This window comes from Scyliorhinus canicula, chromosome 8 (assembly GCF_902713615.1).
Source record: "Scyliorhinus canicula chromosome 8, sScyCan1.1, whole genome shotgun sequence".
NCBI classification, from domain to species: domain Eukaryota; kingdom Metazoa; phylum Chordata; class Chondrichthyes; order Carcharhiniformes; family Scyliorhinidae; genus Scyliorhinus; species Scyliorhinus canicula.
The window spans coordinates 188155484-188175750 of record NC_052153.1 but is presented as its reverse complement, the minus strand read 5'-3'; the positions used below and the strand labels follow the sequence as shown (position 1 = coordinate 188175750).

The following is a 20267-nucleotide window of genomic DNA, read 5'->3' as shown; positions in this document are numbered from 1 at the left end:
AACGAATAATAAAAAATAAAAAAATCCTAAAACCTGTCACATCTTCTCTACTCTAGGAAATACAAACCTAGTTTACCTAATCTCTCCTCCGAACACAATTTTTGCAGTCCTGGTAACATTCTGGTAAATCTGCGCCATACTCCTTCCAAGGCCAATATATCCTTCCCGCGGTACCTTGGCAAGTGATACAGTGCCAAACACGCATTAACTCAGATGTGGTCTAACTTTGTGGTGTTGTAGGAAAACTTTATATTCAAGTCACTATTATTCCATTAGCCTCTCTGATTCTTTTTTGTACCTGACAACTTAGTCTAGTCTATGTATTATCTATATATTCTATATATAATATATTATATATATCAAATCTATTTTTCATGGATGTCGTTGGCAAGGCCAGCGCTTGTTGCCCATCCCTAACTGCCCTTTAACAGGTTTGCCAGGCCACTTCAGAGGGCAACTAAAAGTCAACCTGTGGGCCGAGAGTCAGATTTCCTTCCTTCTAGATTGTTTTCTTTAGTTGTTCCTGGGATGTGGGCGTCGCAGGCTGTGCCAGCATTTATTGCCCATTTCTAATTGCCCTTGAGGGGGCAGTTAAGACTTTTTATTCCAGATATTTTTATTGAGTTTAAATTCCATCCCCTGCCGTGGTGGGATTCGAACCCAGGCCCCCAGATCATCATCCTGGGTCTCTGGATTACTAGTCCAGCGTCAATACCACTTTGCCACCAGCTACCCTTGCTCTCCACTAAACGCAGACTGGGTGACCACTTTGCGGAACACCTTCGATCAGTCCACAAGCGTGACCCTCAACCTTCCAGTCACTTGCCCTTTCAACTCAGCACCTTTATCTTGTGCTCACATGTCCGTCCTTGGCCTGCTGCAATGTTCCACTGAAGCCCAGCGCAAACTGGAGGAACACCTCATCTTCAATTAGGCACTTGACAGCCTTCTATACTCAACATGAGTTCAACGACTCTGAACTTTACCCTTCTGCTATCTTAACTTCATGGCCTCTATCAATATCTTCTTTAATTTTTAATACTACCATTAGCGTGCGGTACAGTGGTTAGCACTGCTACCTCACAGCACCAGGAACGGGGTTCGATTCCAGCCTTGGGTGACTGTGAAATTTGCATTTTCTCCCTGTGTCTGCGTGGGTTTCCTCCGGGTGCTCTGGTTTCCTCCCACAGTCCAAAGATGTGCACGTTAGGTGGATTGGAGAGCAGCACGGTGGCGCAGTGGTAGCACTGCAGTCTCATGGCGCCGAGGTCCCAGGTTCGATCCCGGCTCTGGGTCACTGTCCGCGTGGAGTTTGCACATTCTCCACGTGTTTGCGTGTTTCGCCCCCACAACCCAAAGATGTGCAGGCTAGGTGGATTGAACACGCTAAACTGCCCCTTAATTGGAAAAAATGAATTGGGTACTCTAAATTTAAAAAAAAAAAGGTTAGGTGGATTGGCCGTGCTAAATTGCCCATTAGTGTTCAAAAGGTTAGCTGGAGTCAGGGGGATAGGGCGGGATAGTGGGCCTCGGTAGGGTGCTCTTTTGGAGGGACGGTGCAGACTCGATGGGCCGAAAGGCCTCCTTCCTGCAGTGTGGGGATTCTATGATTCACCCTCCCTACGTCTTGTGTCCATGACGTATTTGTCAACCTCTCCTTAGTTCCTACCTATACCTGACCTTGTATTCTGCTCCATCTTCCCCACCTCCAACTTAATGAATCCATCACATTTCTCCCTCTCTTAAGAAGAGTCACACGGACTCGAAACATTAACACTAGTATCTCTCTCCACAGACCTGCTGCGTCCCTACGCTTTCTGTTTTTGTTTCAAATTTTCAGCATCAGCATCCCTCTGGGTGAATTTTTTTTTTCTCACATCGCTTCTATTCCTTTTGGCCATTACTTTGAATCTGTGTCCTGTGGTTCTTGATGTTCCCTTGAGAGGGAATAGTTTCTCACTATTTACCCTGTCTGTACCACTCAGGATCTTGAAAACCTCTATCAAGTCTCCTCTCAGCCAGGACGGCACGGTGGCACAGTGGTTAGCATTGCTGCCTACGGCGCTGAGGACCCGGGTTCGAATCCCGGCCCTGGGTCACTGTCCGTGAGGAGTTTGCACATTCTCCCCGTGTCTGCGTGGGTTTCACCCCCACAACCCAAAGATGTGCAGGATAGGTGGATTGGCTACGCTAAATTGCCCCTTAATTGGAAAAAATAATTGGGCACTCTAAATTTATAAAAAAAAAGAAAAAAAAAAAGTCTCCTCTCCTTTCTTTCTCCATGGAAACCAACTTCTCCAATCTATCCTCATAGCTACAGTAGCTTATCCCTGGAATTATTTAGAATTTAGAACAGTACAGCACAGAACAGGCCCTTCGGCCCTCGATGTTGTGCCGAGCAATGATCACCCTACTTAAACCCACGTAACCTGTATACCCGTAACCCAACAATCCCCCCATTAAACTTACACTACGGGCAATTTAGCATGGCCAATCCACCTAACCCGCACATCTTTGGACTGTGGGAGGAAACCGGAGCACCCGGAGGAAACCCACGCACACACGGGGAGGACGCGCAGACTCCACACAGACAGTGACCCAGCCGGGAATCGAACCTGGGACCCTGGAGCTGTGAAGCATTGATGCTAACCACCATGCTACCGTGAGGCCCCTTATCCTTGGGCTCTTCCTCTGTACACTCTTCAATGCCTTCACAACCTCCCTCAAGTACGGCACCCAGAACTTGACTCCGTTATCGTCCTTGATACCCTTGCCTGAAAAAAAAAATCTTATCCAGTCTCCGATTTAAAATTTTGGATTGACCCTCAGTTGTAGCAACTTTTCTAGGAGGGGAGAGGGTTGCAGATTATAAATTGATATCTCCCTCTCTTTCCTTGTGTGAAGTAAGAGGCTTCCTGTAAGTAAATCCTTCAAGAATCTAGATCTGAGAGGAAGGGAGGAGAGAACATCTTGCTTTTGGTACCAAATCTCTACTCTAGCTGGTTAATTCCGTGGAAAACCTGTTCTGGAGATTTGGACTGTTGAAAATCTGAACGTATTATCTGGATAACCATTATCCTCCCACATATTAAGCATTCCCGTAGCTGTGTAAGATGTGGGCTTCTGGTATCACATTGACCTACTGCTGTGGCTTCTGTGTTCCTGAGGTGAATAAACCGGTTTTTCTTTTTTCAGAAAGGGATTACCACAACCTCTGCGATAAGCAACCGATTGGAAGGAACCTTTTCAGGCAGTTCTGTGAAACCCGATTAGAACTGAAGAGATGTATTGAATTCCTGGACGAGGTGGTAAGTCTTTATTTCACCCAACCTTTGGACCCAAGTAGAATAGGAATTGCTACAGGAAAAAAAAATGATGTGGAGATGCCGGCGTTGGACTGGGGTGAGCACAGTAAGAAGTCTTACAACACCAGGTTAAAGTCCAACAGGTTTGTTTCAAACACTAGCTTTCGGAGCACAGCTCCTCTTCATTCACCTGAGAAAGGAGCAGTGCTCCGAAAGCTAGTGATTTGAAACAAACCTGTTGGACTTTAACCTGGTGTTACATAGCATTTACATAGAATTCACAGTGCAGAAGGAGGCCATTCGGCCCATTGAGTCTGCACCAGCTCTTGGAAAGAGCACCCTACCCAAGGTCAACACCTCCACCCTTTCCCCATAACCCAGTAACCCCACCCAACACTAAGGGCAATTTTGGACACTAAGGGCAATTTATCACGGCCAATCCACCTAACCTGCACATCTTTGGACTGTGGGAGGAAACCGGAGCACCCGGAGGAAACCCATGCACACACGGGGAGGATGTGCAGACTCCGCACAGACAGTGACCCAAGCCGGAATCGAACCTGGGACCCTGGAGCTGTGAAGCAATTGTACTATCCACAATGCTCCTGTGCTGCCGTGTTGTAAGACTTCTTACAGGAAAACAAATAACAGTGCCCATCTGGCTTGCCTTCTACCCCCCGATATATCAATAATAGAGCTGTTGATTAAATGGCAGCCATCAATCCCGATCAATTAGTCTACAACACACCCAGGAGTGACGCTGGGGAAACCCCAGAGGCCACCTTTTTGACCCAAACTCACTTGCTCCGTACCAGCCTCCCCGAACAGGCGCCAGAATGTGGCAACTAGGGGCTTTTCACAGTAACTTCATTGAAGCCCACTCGTGACAATAAGCGATTTTCATTTCATTTTATCATTCCTCCTATGTGCGTTGTGCGATTTTTCTTTCACTTTGTGACAGCTACACGACTTATTGGAAGCCCAAACTTAGTTTCGCAAGAAAAATCAGACTAAAAGTCACTCACCACACGATGGACTGAGTTAATTTGCAGGCCCGATAATGGCGCAGGGTAACCTTGACTGAGAATCTATGCAAGATTCACGAATGGTTTATCACCAGCTACTTAGACCTCTTGCATCAATCGGGGCTTTTTGTTTGACAAGTGAAAAAAACAAAAAGGAAGAAACAAATCCACATATTTATATAACGTCGTTGCCCAGCCATTTGTCACGCATGCAATCATCTTCTCAGATGTCAGGAACAAGGAGTTTTAATATTTCTTGTTTTTTTAATATCACTGTCATGTTCTACACACTGGAAAACAAGCTCCTGGGCGGGTGTAACTGGTTTAATGGGATTAGAGACACAAAGCCTGCAAAAGGTCCGACGTCAATAAGAAAGGTATGAAGGTAAGTGGTTTGAGAGGTTGATGAGCCACGGGTGGCAGAAGACCTCCGGGCAGCGGAGGGCATCGGACTTGCGAGGGCCACTCTCTTGGGAGAGAGGATAAAGGAGAGCATGGGGCTTGAGGCCTTCACCAACCTTGAGGCAGTGGAGAACATCAGACCTGCGAGTGACACGCTTTCGGCAGAGAGGATGAAAGAGATTGCTGGGCTCGAGGCCTTCAAGTACCTTCAGGTTTAGCGGAGCGAACTGGACCTGTTCAGGTAGCGTGCTGAGTTTGAAGATAAAATCCACGGGTGATGTCACAGGAAAGCGTGAAGCTGATCGGTTGGTGAGTAACTGATATTAGGGACTGCGTCTAAGTAACTGGAGCTTAAAAAAGAGTATTATTTGTTGGGAAAAATATTACTTCTAGATTTGTTCCAGTCAAAGACGTAGATTTTTACTTTTAAGATATGTCGGGTGAGGACAGCCGAGTGGAATGTGTGGCCTGTCACACGCAGGGAGTCTTGGCCCCTACCAGTGTCTCAGATGACTACATGTGTGGGAAATGCTCCCAGCTGCAGAAACTGGAGCTCCAGGTTTCGGAGATTGAGCAGGGGTTGGCACATCCGCGAGGCTGAGCGTTACGTGGATAGCACATCGAGAGAGGTGGTAGCACCACAGCTCAAGGGACAAGAGGATAAAAGGAAATGGCTGACCACCAGGCATGTACAGGCAGAAAAGGTAGGTAGTGCAGGAGTCCCCTGGGGTCCCGCTCCCAAATCGGTATTCCTATTTGGTACTGGAGAGGAGTGCAATCCGAGCCAAGCATCTGGCACCACCAACGGCTTGACTGTACAGGGGGGGGGAGAGGGGGAGAGGGGGAGAGAGAGAGAGAGAGAAGACAGGAAGAGCAATGGTAATAGGGTATTTCCTTAGTCGGGGAGCAGGCGAGCGTTTCTGCGGCCAAAGACTGACTCCAGGGCGGTGTGTCGCGTCCCTGGTGCCAAGATCAGGGATGTCACTGAACAGCTGCAGGACATCCTAAAGGGGGAGGGTGAAAAGACAGAAGTTGTGGTACATGTTGGTACCGATGATATAAGCAGAAAACAGGATGAGGTCTTGCATCAAAAATTCAGGGAGCTAGGCAGAGATTAAAAAGCAGAACCTCTCTCAGGTCGTACTCTCTGCATTACACCCAGAGCCAAATGTTAGCCAATATTGAAATAAGAAAATAGGGCAGATGAATGGGTGGGTGAAGAGTTGCTGCTGCAGGGGAGGCTTTTGGATTCTTGGATCACGGGGACCGTTTCTATGGAAGGTGGGACAAGTGTACAAGATGGACAGTCTGCACCTGAACCACTTTGGGACCAACATCCTTGCAGGTAGGTTTGCAATAAGCAAGACTGATGAGTTGAGGGTGTGGATTGACACATGGAATTGTGACGTCATTGGCATCACAGACATGTGGTTAAGGGAAGGGCAGGACTGGCAATTTAACATTCCGGGGTATAGGATCTTTAGGCGTGACAGGAGGGTGTAAAAAGGGAGGTGGTGTTGCACTATTAATAAGGAATCAATTGCTGCAATGAGGCAAGATGATATCTTGGATGGGTCTTTAAATGAGGCTTTATGGGTAGAACGTAGGAATACAAATGGGGCAGCCACATTATTGAGAGTCAATTATAGGCCTCCAAAGAGTCAGTGAAAAATAGAAAAGCAGTTTTGTAGGCAATTTACTGAGACGTGTAAGAATAATCGGGTAATTATACTTGGGGATTTCAATTTTCCCCAACATAAATTGGGATAGTCATAATGCAAAGGGTTCAGAGGGGGTGGATTTCCTGAAATGTATTCGGGGGAGTTTTTTGTATCAATGTGTAGAAGGTCCAGTAAGAGATGGAGTAGTGCTGGATTTGGTTCTGTGGAACAAAGCTGGACAAGTGTTCAATGTGTAAGTGGCATTTTAATGATAGCGACCGCAATATGGTACAGTTCAAGTTTGTTACGGACAAGGTGAAAGATGACCTGAAAAAAAGTGTTCGATTGGGGCAAAGCAGATTTTACTAAAATAAGGCAGGATCTGGCCAATGTTGATAGGCAACAGCTTCTTGCAGGAAAATCTACAGCTGAACAGTGGAGGGCATTCAAAAAGGAGATGGGGAGAGTACAGGTCCAATATGTTCCCTATAGGGGGAAATTTAGGAGCAATGGGTTCAGGGAGCCCTGGATGTCTGGGACAATCCAGGACTGGATAAGGAGGAAGAGAAAGGCTTTTAACAAGTCCAAAGGGAGAAATTCAACTGTGGCCCGAGAGGTAGGAAGCGCAAGAGGGAACTTAAGAAAGCAATTTGAAGAGCACGATGGGGTCATGAAAATAAGATGAAATGAAAATCGCTTATTGTCACGAGTAGGCTTCAATGAAGTTACTGTGAAAAGCCCCTAGTCGCCACATTCCGGCGCCTGTCCGGGGAGGCTGGTACGGGAATTGAACCGTGCTGCTGGCCTGCCTTGGTCTGCTTTAAAAGCCAGAAATTTAGCCCAGTGTGCTAAACCAGCCCTGGTTAGGGAGAACCCTACGATATTCTATGAGTGCATTAGGGGAGGAGGTTAACCAGGGAAAGAGTAGGGCCCATTCGAGACCAAGGGGGCAATCTGTGTGTGAAGCCGTAGGACAATGCTGGGGTGTTAAATTAATACTTCTCATCGGTCTTCGGAGAAGGAGGACGTAGGTACAGAATTCGGGAAATGCGACTGTGAGGTCCTTGAGCAGTTTGACATAGGAAGTGAAGAGGTCTCGGAGGCTTTGACGGGCTTAAAAATAGATACAACCCCAGACTCCGTTGAATTGCATCCCAGGCTGCTGTGGGAGGCGAGGCAGGCTCTGATGAATTTTTAATTCCTCTCTGGCCACGGGGGAAGTGCCAGAGGGCTGGAGAACAGCTAGCGTTGTTCCACATTTCAAGAAGGGTGGTAGAGACAAGCCAGGGAATTACAGACCAGTGTCAATGGTAGGGAAACTATTGGAGAAAATTCTGAGAGAATTAATCTCCACCTTGGAAAGGCCTGGGTTGATTAAGGATAGTCAGCATGGCTTTGTCAGAGGGAGGTCATGCCGAACAAACTCTTTGATAAAGTGACGGGGTGTGTGGCTGTAGTTTATATGGATTTTAATAGAACCTTTAACAAGGTCCCTCATGGGAGACTGACTGGGAAGGTTGAAGCACATGGATTGCAAGGACACCTGTCGAGATGGATCTGAAACTGGCTTAGTAATAGATATAGACGAGAACATGGGGGGGAATGATAAGTAAGTTTGCAGACGACACTAAGATTGAAATTGAAAATCGCTTATTGTCACAAGTAGGCTTCAAATGAAGTTACTGTGAAAAACCCCTAGTCGCCACATTACGGCGCCTGTTTGGGGAGGCTGATACGGGAATCGAACCGTGCTGCTGGCCTGCCTTGGTCTGCTTTCAAAGCCAGCGATTTAGCCCTGTGCTAAATAGCTCCTATGTGGTCGGGTGGTTAACAGTGAAGAAGAGGGAAGTAGGAAGCTGTAGATGAGCTGGTCAGATGGGCAGAGCAGTGGCAGATGATATTTAACCCTGATATGTGTGAACTGATGCACTTTGGAAGAACACAGTAAGAAGTCTTACAACACCAGGTTAAAGTCCAACAGGTTTGTTTCAAACACGAGCTTTCGGAGCACTGCTCCTTCCTCCGGTGAATGGAGAGGTGTGCTCCAGAAACATTTATATAGACAAAGTCAGAGATGCTGGACAATGCTTGGAATGCGACCATTTGCAGGCAATTCAGTCTTTACAGATCCAGAGATTGGGGGTAATCCCAGGTTAAAGAGGTGTGAATTGTCTGAAACCAGGACAGTTGGTAGGATTTTGCAAGTCCAGGCCAGATGATGGGGGGGTGAATGTAATGCGACATGAATCCAAGATCCCGGTTGAGGCTGCACTCATGCGTGCGGAACTTGGCTATAAGTTTCTGCTCGGCAATTCTGCGTTGTCGCGTGTCCTGAAGACCGCCTTGAAGAACGCTTACCCGGAGATCCGAGGCTGAATGCCCTTGACTGCTGAAGTGTTCCCCGACTGGAAGGGAACATTCCTGCCTGGTGATTATCGCACGATGCCCGTTCATTCGTTGTCGCAGTGTCTGCATGGTCTTGCCAATGTACCATGCTTCGGGACATCCTTTCCTGCAGCGTATGAGGTAGACTACATTGGTCGAGTCGCACGAGTATGTGCCGCGTACCTGGTAGGTGGTGTTTCCACGTGTAATGGTGGTATCCATGCCGATGATCTGGCATGTCTTGCAGAGATTGCCATGGCAGGGTTGTGTGGTGTCGTGGTCGCTGTTCTGAAGGCTGGGTAATTTGCTGCAAACAATGGTTTGTTTGAGGTTGCGCGGTTGTTTGAAAGCAAGGAGTGGGGGTGTGGGGATGAACTTGAAATGAAATGAAATTGCTTATTGTCACGAGTAGGCTTCAATGAAGTTACTGTGAAAAGCCCCTAGTCACCACATTCCGGTGCCTGTCCGGGAGGCTGGTACGGGAATCGAACCTTGGCAAGAGGTTTATCTTCATTGATGATGTGTTGAAGACTGCGAACAAGATGTCGCAGTTTCTCCGCACCTTCTTCGCAGCCTTCAACACATCATCAATGGAGATGAACATCAGAGATGGCATCTCTGACTTTGTCTATATAAATGTTTCTGGAACATACCTCTCCATTCACCTGAGGAAGGAGCAGTGCTCCGAAAGCTCGTGTTTTAAACAAACCTGGTGGACTTTAACCTGGTGTTGTAAGACTTCTTGCTGTGCTCACCCCAGTCCAAAGCCGGCATCTCCACATCATCCACACTTTGGAAGAAGAAACAGGACAAGGGAGTATGTAATGAATGGCAGGACACTAGAGAAACACATGGATCTTGTTCACAGATCGCCTTAAGGCATTGGATCAAGTGAATACGTTAGTAAAGAAGGCATCATAGAATTTACAGTGCAGAAGGAGGCCATTCGGCCCATTGAGTCTGCACCAGCTCTTGGAAAGAGCACCCTACCCAAGGTCAACACCTCCATCCTATCCCCATAACCCAGTAACCCCACCCAACACTAAGGGCAATTCTGGACACCAAGGGCAATTTATCATGGCCAGTCCACCTAACACGCACATCTTTGTGACTGTGGGAGGAAACAGGAGCACCCGGAGGAAACCCACGCACACACTGGGAGGATGTGCTGACTCCGCACAGACAGTGACCCAAGCCGGAATCGAACCTGGGACCCTGGAGCTGTGAAGCAATTGTGCTAACCACAATGCTACCGTACTGCCCACAAATCGCTTATTGTCACAAGTAGGCTTCAAATGAAGTTACTGTGAAAAGCCCCTAGTCACCACATTCCGGCGCCTGTTCGGGGAGGCTGGTACGGGAATTGAACTGTGCCAGCCTTGGTCTGCTTTAAAAGCCAGCGATTTAGCCCAGTGTGCTAAACCAGCCCCTAATTAGGCATATGGGGCACTTGCCTAATCAGTCGTGGCATAGAATATAAGAGCAAGGCGGTTATGTTGGAGCTGTACAGAACGTTGGTTAGGCCACAGCTAGAGCACTGTGTGCAGTTCTGGTCACCTCACTATAGGCAGGAAGCGATTGTACTGGAGGAGTTACAGAGGAGATTCACCAGGATGTTGCCTAGGATGGAACATCTTAGCGATAAGGAGAGACTGGATAGGCTTGTATTGTTTTCTTTAGAACAGAGAAGGGTGAGGGGGGATATGATTGAGGTGTATAAGATTATGAGGGGTTTGGACAGGACAAATTGGAAGCCATTGTTCCCCTTGGTTGAGGGGCCAATTACTAGCGGGCATAGTTTTAGGGTGAGGGGCGGGAGATTCCGAGGGGATTTGAGAAAAGGAATACGCTCGGATGTTAGTGAGAACCTGGAATGCACGGCCTGGGAAGGTAGCGGAGGCTGGAAACATCACATCCTTTACAAAGTACTTGGATGAGTACTTGGAACATTCAAAGATATGGAACAAGTGCTGGTAAGTGGGATTAGAGCGAGATTAGGCTCTATTATTGTCGGTGCAGACTCGATGGGCCGAAGAACCGATTCTGTGCTGTATCGCTCTATGACTCTTGGAGCACAAGAATTCACATAAGGCAAAGAAAGAGATGGGTTGAAGTTGGCTAATGCGTTTCTAAAAGGAACAGATAATTGGAAGATTGTAAATAGGTGAGGAAAGATAGGGTAGGTTTACTGAACCAGTTTGCTGTCACATTCCGAGAACCCCCTCAGAGCCTCAGGGTATTATATGGTAAAGTTACTGGAATTGTATAGAATAGAAAATCTGTGAGGACTGTTGCCTCTTAAAGGGAAGTTTAGCTCTGAGTCATTTAAGCCAAGATCTGTTTGGAAAGGTTTAAAAGCATTGTTACCTCCTGTCGAGCTGTTCTTCTGCTTTGGTATAATTTTAAAATTTCATTTTAATAAATGTTCCACCTTTTTAATATAAAATCATCAGAATTGGTCGGAAAAGATATTTCTTCATTTGGAAAAACCTCCTCATAATACACAAATTTCAAATCTGTTCTGGCAGCTGTTTCACGTTTCCTTTTGGGATTTTTTATAATAATCTTTATTGTCACAAGTAGGCTTACATTAACACTGCAATGAAGTTACGGTGAAAAGTCCCTCGTCGCCACACTACGGTGCCCGTTTGAGTACACAGAGGGCAGTTCAGCACTTATGCCGTGCCATAACACGGACTCAAGTGCCTTGTTTTGGAAAGAGAGACTTTCTCTGGCAGAATTAACGGCAGCAATTTGTGTTTGCCAAAGTGCCGTTAACGGAATAAAGTGTCCCAAAGTGCATCACAGGATCAAACAAAAGATTGACCCCAAAGCCACAGATTAGGACAGGTGACAAAAAGCTGGGACAAAGAGGTCGCGTTTGAGGAGCATTTTAAAGGAGGAGAAAGTGGTGTAGCGGTCTAGAAAGAGAGTTCACGGCCCGAGGTCTCGCCAGCTGAAGGCGCAACCGTCAAGGGTGCTTGTCATGTGAGAGTACCTTTAAGAAATGGACGTTTAAGCAATGTACCTTTAAGAAATGAAGCAGCTCATATTACTGAAGTGATGTCAGAGTGTGGGTGGAGCTGGGTTTTTAGCTCAGCCATTTTGCAGTGTTTTGGTTTCAGTTTTGAGGAAAAGAGCTTGGGTGTGTCTGTGTTTGCAGTGAGCTGGATCTGTTGTGATCTCTGCCATGAAAGACTATCTCTGAATCATTTGGGTGATTTAAACTCATAATAGTAATGTCTTTAACCTGATGTGTTTCTGTTGTTAAAGGTGTTAAGTCTTTTGGAGGTTTGAAGGAACATTTTGAGGGATTATTTAGTGTTGTATTACTTTCGGGATTATCTTTGACGTAAGGGGTGTTAAGGGATCCAATGTTTATTTAAAAAGGTTAAGTTGAATTCATGGAATAAACGTTGTTTTGTGTTTAAAAACCCACGTGACCATAATTGTAATACCGCACCTGGAGACCAAGCCGTGTGCCTCAAAAGCAACAATCCATTAAAGGGAGAGGTTGGTTGAACTCCATGATACATTTTGGGGTTCTGAAAACGCCGCTCCCATAACGTGCTTGATGGATCAAGAAGGAAGCTCACCTCCACCTTCCCAAGGGGAATTAGGGAGGGGTTGAGCTAGTGACACCCACATCCCATGAACGAATATACAAAAAAAAGTAAATTAAAATGGATGGAGGTGAAAGAAGCCAGAATTAAATCCGAGAATGGCCTTCGGTGCAGACCTCATGAAGTCGCTCCAGGGAACAAATTAGATGGCTCCTTGATGACGTGCCATATGTTGTGTGATGGAAGGTTCTGGACGTGACTCAGCCTGACGGAAACATTCCTAAGTGCACCAAATGATGCTGTATTTGCTCAGTTGGGTCTCTGTAATTGGAGGAACAAAACCTTATTGTTTGGAATCTGGATTTTTGCGTTGTTTTGTCTGGCCCCAGCCAATTCTCTCCCCTGGTCTTTCCCAAGAAAGTCATGAATTTGTGCAGCTCCCTTTCGTGTCCTCACTTGTTGCCAAAAGCCTTGCCACTGCATTAATGTAGGAATTTTAGCAGCATGCACAGCAACCTCTCGCAAACAGCAATGATATGTGTGACCAGGTATTCTGTTTCTTAAGGGGCTCGTTGAGGGATTGAACAAAGGACAAAGAAAATCACAGCACAGGAACAGGCCCTTCGGCCCTCCCAGCCTGCGCCGATCCAGATCCTTTATCTAAACCTGTCTCCTATTTTCTAAGGATCTACTTCCCTCTGTTCCCCACCCGTTCATATATCTGTCTAGATGCCTCTTAAATGATGCTATCGTGCCCGCCTCTACCACCTCCACTGGCAAAGCGTTCCAGGCACCCACCACCCTCTGCGTAAAAAACATTCCACGCACACCTCCCTTAAACTTTCCCCCTCTCACCTTGAAATCGTGCCCCTTGTAACTGACACCCCCACTCTTTGAAAAAGCTTGTTGCTGTCCACCCTGTCCATAACTCTCATAATTTTGTAGACCTCAATCAGGTCCCCCCTCAACCTCCGTCTTTCCAATGAAAACAATCCTAATCTACTCAACCTTTCGTCATAGCTAGCACCCTCCATACCAGGTAACATCCTGGTGAACCTCCTCTGCACCCTCTCTAAAGCATCCACATCCTTCTGGTAATGTGGCGACCAGAACTGCACGCAGTATTCCAAATGTGGCCTAACCAAAGTCCAATACAACTGTAACATGACCTGCTGACTCTTGTACTCAATACCCCATCCGATGAAGGCAAGCATGCTGTATGCCTTCTTGACCACTCTATCAACCTGCGTTGCCACCTTCAGGGTACAATGGACCTGAAAGATCACTGAAAGGTAGGTCTCAGAAGTGCGAGCATCCCTCAACTTCTGGTACCATGAAGTGTTGGCTAGTGTAGACTTGAGAGATGAACAGACACTTCCAACTCTGATGAAGGTTCAACTCAATTTTATTAACTAACTTCTAACTAACTAATACACGATGACTGTGGGTCTAAATGATGCTAACTTAAACTAGAGACCTAAGCCTTGTCCGAACCAGTCGATTCTCTCAGCACGTGTTGGGAGTCTGTGCTGGGCTGGATGAGTTCTTGTTACACTCAGAGGCAGCACCCAGAATGAGCGGGAACCGTGGCGCCCTCTGCCTTTTTAGTGTGTGTATTCTAACTGGTGATTGGCTGTGGTGTTTGTACATGTTGATTGGTCCCTGTGTGTGTCCATCAGTGTGTGTCTGCACCATGATATACTGGTGTATATTATGACATTATCTTTCAGTGGCTTCTCTGGAGCGGGCAGCAGGCCTCCAGCATCATCCATTTAGACCATGCTCACCATGTAACAAAGAGAAAGATGGTTTAAAGGGGCCTCGCAGCTTTTAACATTCGGTCAGAGCTCCGTGGCAGCCATTACTGCAGCAGAGGTCGTGACCCCAGATTTATAGTCCCCAATTTGGGGAGTCAGTTTGGAAGGCTCTACCCCAGGAGCATTGCTGTGTTGCTGCAGTGCATCTTGTAGATGGGGGTACACACTGCCTCCAGTGGGCGTTGATGGTGGAGGGAGTGAATGTTGGAGGTGGTGGACGAGGTGCCAAATAAGCAAGCTGCTTTGCTCTGGACGGTGTTGAGCTCCTTGACTTTTAGGAGCTGTGCTCACCCGAGCAAGTGGAGAGTATTCCATCACACTCCTAAACTGTGCCTTGTGGATGGTGGACAGACTTTGGGGAGTCTGGAGGTGAGTTGCTCGCTGAAGGGTTCCTAGCCCCAGACCAGCTCTTGTAGCCACAGTATGTACATGGCTGGTCCAGTTCAGTTTCTGGTTAATGGATCGTTCTCAAGCGCAGGTCTTCAGTACTATTGCCGGAACATTGTCAGGGCCCATAGCCGTTGCTGTTTCTGACAATGCATATGAACTGTTGTGTAGGGAAATTGCTTTAAACTTACTTAAACCTTGCATTCAGTTATAGAAACAGCTTTGCTGCTGGTTAAAACAGTGGCTGTTTGAACTTGTGATGAGTTAATGGCAAAGTTTCTTTAGGACGTAATGTCACTTGGGGTAGCAAGGGCTAAGTTGATTCTGCTTCCTGTGTCTTACCACTCGATTGTTAACTGCAACCCTTCGATATTTCAAATCCGGGATTATCCCTTTTCTCTGTTTTGTTTGCTCTGGCAGGGTTCAGTTGAATTTCTTAAACCTTCCTTCACAACTCTGTTCCCCAAGGCTAGGAACTGCACCGGTGACTCGTCCTTGAACTGCGATTGATGCCGTGAGACTTTGATCCAGTATTTTTCTCTGGATCAGTAACTCTGGATTAGTCCCACTGATGGGGCCTGAGAGAATCTTCACCCGCCCATTATCTCCATGGTTTTTGTAGTGAGTCCAAGAGGAGAATCGAAAATCCTGGCTACGCTTGCTCAATAGAATCATAGAATTTACAGTGCAGAAGAAGGCCATTCGGCCCATCGAGTCTGCACCGGCCCTTACAAAGAGCACCCTACGCAAGCCCACATATCTACCCTATCCCCATAACACAGTAACCCCCACTTAATCTTTTTTAGACACTGTGGGCAATTTAGCATGGCCAATCCACCTAACCTGCACATCTTTGGACTGTGGGAGGAAACCAGAGCACCCGGAGAAACCTACGCAGACACGGGGAGAATGTGCAGACTCCACACAGACAGTGACCCAAGCCAGGAATCGAACCTGGGACCCTGGAGCTGTGAAGCAACTGTGCTAACCACTACGCTACCGTGCTGCCCTATAGTGCCATGGATTCTGGGTTCATTACGTTACAAGAAGCCCAGGGGGGCCTGTTCGTTCCTCAGTGAGTAGAGAGAGGTGCCTGTACTTTGTTTCTTGACCTCTCTCCCCTCACCCTCCGACATTGCTTTCAACAAACGTTTCCCGCTCAGACGCTTTATAGCCTTCTGGATTCATCGCTGAGTTTTTACAATTTCAGATCTCAGCCTCTGCTCCCTTCGTTCTGGACAGCAGCTGTCGGTCACAGCTCTGTTCCCATTTACAGCTGCTCTAAACACGTCATTTGCTTCTTTTCTTGTCCCATTGCTGTCGGTTTTACATTTGTGCCGAAACCTCTTTGCCAGCTAATCACTCCTGCTTCCCACCCGCTCACGAAGCTTCCCTTGTATTCTTTCCTCCCACTCACACTTTTCTCGTCCTCTCTCTATTTCGAACAGTTACAACGCTGCTTTTTTCCAGTCCCCTCGAAAGCTCATGGACCTCAGGCGCCACTTTTGTTTCTCTCTCCACAGATGCTGCCTGGCCTGCTGAGTATTTTCACCACTTTCTGTGTCTGATTTCCAGGCGTCTGCGGCATTTTGTTTTTTGTTGGTCGGAGCTGATTTCAACGCCAACAATTTTCATGTGCAGAGTGCTAAACTTACCCCTCTCTGATCTCCAAACTCTACCCTGCCCATTTAATGCAACTTGACGGAGTGACAGGATGCAGCTGGTAACAGGCAAATTCAGGAGTTAAGCTCTTTGCAAAGAGCGATTGACACTTTAGAATGTGCTCCCAGGCTGAACAGTGACCAGGGTAGTCAAAGTACGGAATATAGATAAAAAGGCATAATTCACATTAACAAAGTCGACAAATTGATAGCACAAATAGACGTGAGCAGGTATGATTTAATTGCCTGGGACCCGTGATTCAATCCCGGTCCCGGATCACTGTCCATGTGGAGTTTCCAGCCTGCAGGGGGGAACTAAGGCTGGGAACTGAACATTCAAGGATGCTCGACATTCAGGAGGGAAGGGCAGAAAGGAAAAGGAGGTGGGGTAGCACTAATAATTAGGAGTGAGATCAGTATATTGGTGAGACAAGGATTTCAAAGAACAAGATGTCATACCTGTTTGATAAGAAATAGCAGGGGGGACAGCAACCATTGGTGGGAATAGTTTATAGGCCAGCAAACAGTTGTGGTGATGTAGGGCATGGGTATTAATCAGGAAATTATTCATTGGGAAGGATGTGGCTAAGCCAGCATTTATTGCCCACCCCTAATTGCTCATGAGAAGGTGATGGTGAGCTGCCGCCTTGAACCGCTGCAGTCGATGTGGTGCAGGTACACCCACAGTGCTGTTAGGAAGGGAGTTCCAGGATTTTGACCCAGTGACAGTGAAGGTACAGCGATAGATTTCCAAAGCGAGGATGGTGTGTGGCTTGGAGGCGAGCTTCCAGGTCATGATGTTCCCATGTTCTTGCTGCTCTTGTCCTTCTAGATAGTTGAGGTTGTGGGTTTGGAATGTGCTGTCTGAGGGAGCCTTGGTGAGCTCCTGCCGTACATGTGACACAGGAAATGTGATAATCGTGGCTGCCTTCAATCTACATGGAGGCTGGGCAAATCTAATGAGCACTAAAGCTATGGGGGACAGATTCCTGGAATGTGTATGAGATGGTATTCCAAAGCAGTAGGTTGAGGAACCAATTAGGGAACAAACTATTTTAGATCTAGTATCCTGCAATGAGAAATAACTAATTAATAATCTTGTTGTAACAGAAGCTTGAGGGAAGAGTGATCATAATATGATAGAACTTTCCATTAAGTTTGAAAATGATGTAGTTCACTCCGAAACTATGGTCTTCAATCTAAACAAAGGAAACTATGAACGTATGAGGGGCCAATGGGCTGGGGTAGATTGAGAAAATGCATCCAAAGGTTTGACGATGGAGAGGCGATGGCCATATTTGAAGAATTAGTACATGGCTTGCAAAAAATATACATTTCTTTAAAGCACAAGAAACCAACAGGAAAAGTGAGTCAGCCAAGGTTAACCGCAGAAGTTAAAGTTTGCGTTAGATCAAAGGAAGAGGCTTACAAAGTTTCCAAAAAAGAGTAGTCAGCTTGAGAATTGGGAGAATTTCAGAATTCAACAAAGAAGAACTAAGGAACATATAAAGAAAGGGAGAGTAGTATATAATGTAAATTAACAAGGAACATCAAAATGGACTGTAAAAGCTTGTATAGGTGTGTAAAAAGGAGAGGTTTAGCAAAGACAAGTGTGGCTTCATTCCAGGCAGAGGGAGGAGAATTTACAATGGGGAATGGGGAAATAACAGAGAAATGAAATAATTTCTTTGTGTCTGTCTTCACCGGAGGGAGATAGAATTCCCAGAAATACGAGGGAATCAGGGGACTAATTAGAATGAGGAACTGAAAGAGATTAGTGTCAGTAAAATAAGAAGTAGTACTGGAGAAATTATGAGACTGAAAGTTGATAAATTGCCTGAAGCTGCTGATCTGCACGCCGGAGTGTTGAAAGTGGTGGCTCTAGCAATAGCGAATGCATTGACTGTCATCTTCCAAAGTTCTGTAGACTCTGGAGCAGTGCCTGTATGTTGTAAGGTTGTAAGTGTAACCCCACTCTTTGAGGAAGGAGGGGAAGAGAAAACCAGGAACTATCTAGCCTGACTTCAGAAGTAGGGAAAATACTCATCTATCATAAAATGTTTTGATAAATGGATACTGAAAAACTGATCTGATTGGACAGAGTCACCGTGGATTTATGAAAGGGAAATTATGTTTGACAAACCTGTTGGAGTTTTTTTTTTAGAATGGTGCTCTCCGAATTCTCTCACTTTAGGAGCTTTCAAGCGGTTATTGGAGTGCACTAGAATGATTGGGAGTAGGTTGATTTGATCTTAGTTTCAGACTAGTTCGGCACAACATCGTGGGCCGAAGGGCCTGTGCTGTATTGTTCTATGTTCTAATTGATGAGGGGGAACCTGTTAATGTGGGGTATTTGAATTTTCAGAGGCTTTCGATAAAACCCCACACAGCAAAGTAAACATCAGCAAAGTGATGGAAAGTGTCATTGACTGCGGTTCGATTCCCGTAACAGTCTCCCCGAACAGGCGCCAGAATGTGGCGACTAGGGGCTTTTCACAGTAACTTCATTTGAAGCCTACTCGTGACAATAAGCGATTTTCATTTCATTCAAGCGGCACTTAGTCAGCAATAACCCGCTCACGGACGCTCAGTTTGGGTTCTGCCAGGGTCACTCAGCTCCTGACCTCATTACAGCCTTAGTTCAGCATTGAACAAAGGAGCTGAATGCCAGAGGTGATATGAGAGTGACTGCCCTTGACAACAAGGCAGCATTTGACCGAGTGTGGAATTACGGTGTCCGAGCTAGAGTCAATGGGGGATTTGGAGGGACACTCTCCACTGGTTAGAGTCATACCTGGCTCATACCTGGCACAAAGGAATATGGTTGTGGTGGTTGAAGATCAATCATCTCAGTCCCAGGATATCACTGCAGGAGTTCCTCAGGTCAGTGTCCTAGGCCCAACCATCTTCAGCTGCTTCATCAATGGCCTTCCTTGCAACATAAGGTCAGAAGCAGGGATGTTCACTGGTGATTGCATAATGTTTAGTACAATTCATGACTACTCAGGTACTGAAATCTTCGCAGCAAACATTCAGGCTTGGGCTGCTAAGTGACAAGTTACACAGGTGCCACACAGGTGCCAGGCAATGACCATCTCCAACATGAGACAATCAAACTACACCCTTGACATTCAATGGTATGGCCATTGCTGAATCCCGTCCTATCAACATCCTGGGGATTCTCATTGACCAGAAAGAACTGGACCAGCAATATAAATACTGTGACTACAGAGGCTGGAAATTCTGTGGAGAATAATTCACCTTCTGCCTAACCAAACCGTGTCTATCATCTACAGGGCAGTCAGGAGTGTGGTGGAATACTCCCCGTTTGCCTAGGTGAGTGCAGTTCCAAAAACAGGAACTGTTCAACACCATCCAGGACAAAGTGGCTCATTTAATTGGCACCCCATCCACTGTCTTCAACATTCACCCCCTCCGTCGACGCACAGTGGTTGCACCGTTACCATGTACAAGATGCACTGCAGGAATTCACCAAAGGCTCCTTCGACAGACCCTTCCAAATCTGCGGCCAAGACCATCTGGAAGGACAAGAGCAGCAGATACCTGGGTAGATCACCCCCGGGAAGTTCCCCTCCAAGTCGCTCACCGTCCTGTCTTGGAAATATATTGCCGCTCCTTTGCTGTGGTTGGGTGAAAATCCTGAATTGCCTCCCTAACCACATGTGTACCGACACCACAAAGACTACAGAGGGTCCAAGAAGGCAATTCGCCACCACCTTCTCAAGGGCAATTAGGGATGGGCCATAAATTCTGGTCTAGCCAACGACGCCCACGTCCCGTAAAAGAATTAGAGCAGATGGGATGTTGTTAATATACTGGCACTGGAAGGGGTGTGAAAATTTATTTTGAAATGCACCTCCACTTCTCACATTGCTGTTCGCCCGTGGTTAGTCATAGGAAGTGGAAACCTGCGCTCTGAGCTGCCGAGGAAGATAAAGGAGTGAAATGCACAGCAATGTGGGTGAAGAAACAGCAACAGCTTGCATTTATGCAGAACCATTTACATCACGCAACAGCCTCAGATGCTCCACAAGAGTCAC

General features: G+C 46.6%; 1 protein-coding gene across 1 annotated transcript in view; it reads left to right on the top strand.

Moving 5' to 3' along the window:
• The window catches only part of LOC119969941 (G protein-coupled receptor kinase 6-like), a 158939-nt gene that overhangs the window by 89353 nt on the left and 49319 nt on the right, over positions 1-20267 (top strand). The window contains exon 3 of the mRNA XM_038803909.1: positions 3196-3308. Coding sequence (XP_038659837.1) covers positions 3196-3308 — 113 coding nt within the window. The remainder of the gene's footprint in view (positions 1-3195; positions 3309-20267) is intronic.